Source organism: Centroberyx affinis, unplaced genomic scaffold (genome assembly GCF_046629955.1).
Source record: "Centroberyx affinis isolate AG114_WGS23_722 - 3 ecotype Tasmania unplaced genomic scaffold, CSIRO-AGI_Caff_v1 ptg002408l_1, whole genome shotgun sequence".
NCBI lineage: Eukaryota > Metazoa > Chordata > Actinopteri > Beryciformes > Berycidae > Centroberyx > Centroberyx affinis.
Window position 1 is genome coordinate 35001 of NW_027280657.1, and position 1418 is coordinate 36418.

General features: G+C 42.0%; 1 protein-coding gene across 1 annotated transcript in view; it reads left to right on the forward strand.

The window, feature by feature from the left end:
* The window catches only part of LOC139656211 (uncharacterized), a gene marked incomplete at its 5' end in the record, with an annotated part of 660 nt that extends 327 nt beyond the window's left edge, over nucleotides 1-333 (forward strand). The window contains one exon of the mRNA XM_071533714.1: nucleotides 1-333. This exon is cut by the window's left edge and continues 327 nt beyond it. Within this exon, the coding sequence (XP_071389815.1) occupies nucleotides 1-333 (333 nt within the window).
* Nucleotides 334-1418: the final 1085 nt, after the last annotated feature.

Genomic DNA, 1418 nt, shown 5'->3' on the forward strand with positions numbered 1-1418 from the left:
CTATACACTCACTCTATATTCACTTTACATTCACTATACACTCACTATACACTCACTCTACATTCACTATACACTCACTCTACATTCACTTTACACTCACTATATATTCACTTTACACTCACTCTACATTCACTATACACTCACTCTATATTCACTTTACACTCACTCTACATTCACTATACACTCACTATACGCTCACTTTACACTCACTCTACATTCACTCTACACTCACTATACACTCACTCTACATTCACTATACACTCACTCTACGCTCATGTTATGTTCACTTTGCGCTCATTTTACATTCGCTTTACACACTTTACACCCACTTAACGCTCAATTTACACTCATTTTACACTCACTTTAAATTCACTTTACACTCACTTTATATTCACTTTGCATCCACATTCTGTTCACTATACATTCACTTGTGAGGCATTTAGCAGATGCTCTTATCCACAGTGACTGCAGTGCAACAGTAGAAGGATAAACTCCTATTCACCAACACATAAATCATCTCCCGACTCCCTGGGTGTCCCCGCCCCCCAGGTTGAGAACCGCTGGTCTGCAGCATCAGAGCAGTAAAACAGTCTCCGGTTCTGCTGCAGGAACTAAACCTCCTGATGCCACAGATCAGAGCTGCAGCTGAAATACAATCAGCTGACTGCCGGGTTCTGTGAGGCAGAAGAAGCTCAGCAGTGACGAAGCAGGAATCTTTATCGACACTCTGGATTTAACAGGCTGACAGGAGAAAAAACACCGTGATACTGTGAATATTACAGTCGGATTTCACTGAATATCAGCCCAGCCTCTTCTGTCTGATGGAAAGGAATTAAAGGACGAGATGAAAACAGTCTTACTGCTGATGAATTATTAAAAAGCCTTTTTTCACTGGCTAGTCCACTTTGGAACAGTTAAACTGCCATCCATCCTGTTGCAGTGAATAAAGTTTTTTTTAAATATTTTGTCTGAATATAAATGTGATTTTTCCAAACTAAAGAGCGCCGGCATTTATGTGAGAAACACACTGGAGCGTTTATTTCCTTTGAGGTTTTGATTGGCTGGTAGAGTTAAAACATTTTCTTCAGTTTCACTTCCTCATCTGTCACTTCTCTATCATCATCATCACTCTCGGGTCAGGGTGCTGTGACCTCTGACCTCTGACCTCCTTACTAAAGCTCTATTTCTATTTTATTTTTCTTTGCTGTTTCCTTTTGCTGCTGCAGTGACCCAGTGTTCCCCATGAGGATCAATTAAGTTTCATGTGGTCAGGGTAACAGTGGGGTAACAGTAGGGCAACAGGTCAGGGTAACAGTGGGGTAACAGTGGGGTAACAGTAGGGCAACAGGTCAGGGTAACAGTGGGGTAACAGTAGGGCAACAGGTCAGGGTAACAGTGGGGTAACAGTAGGGTAACAG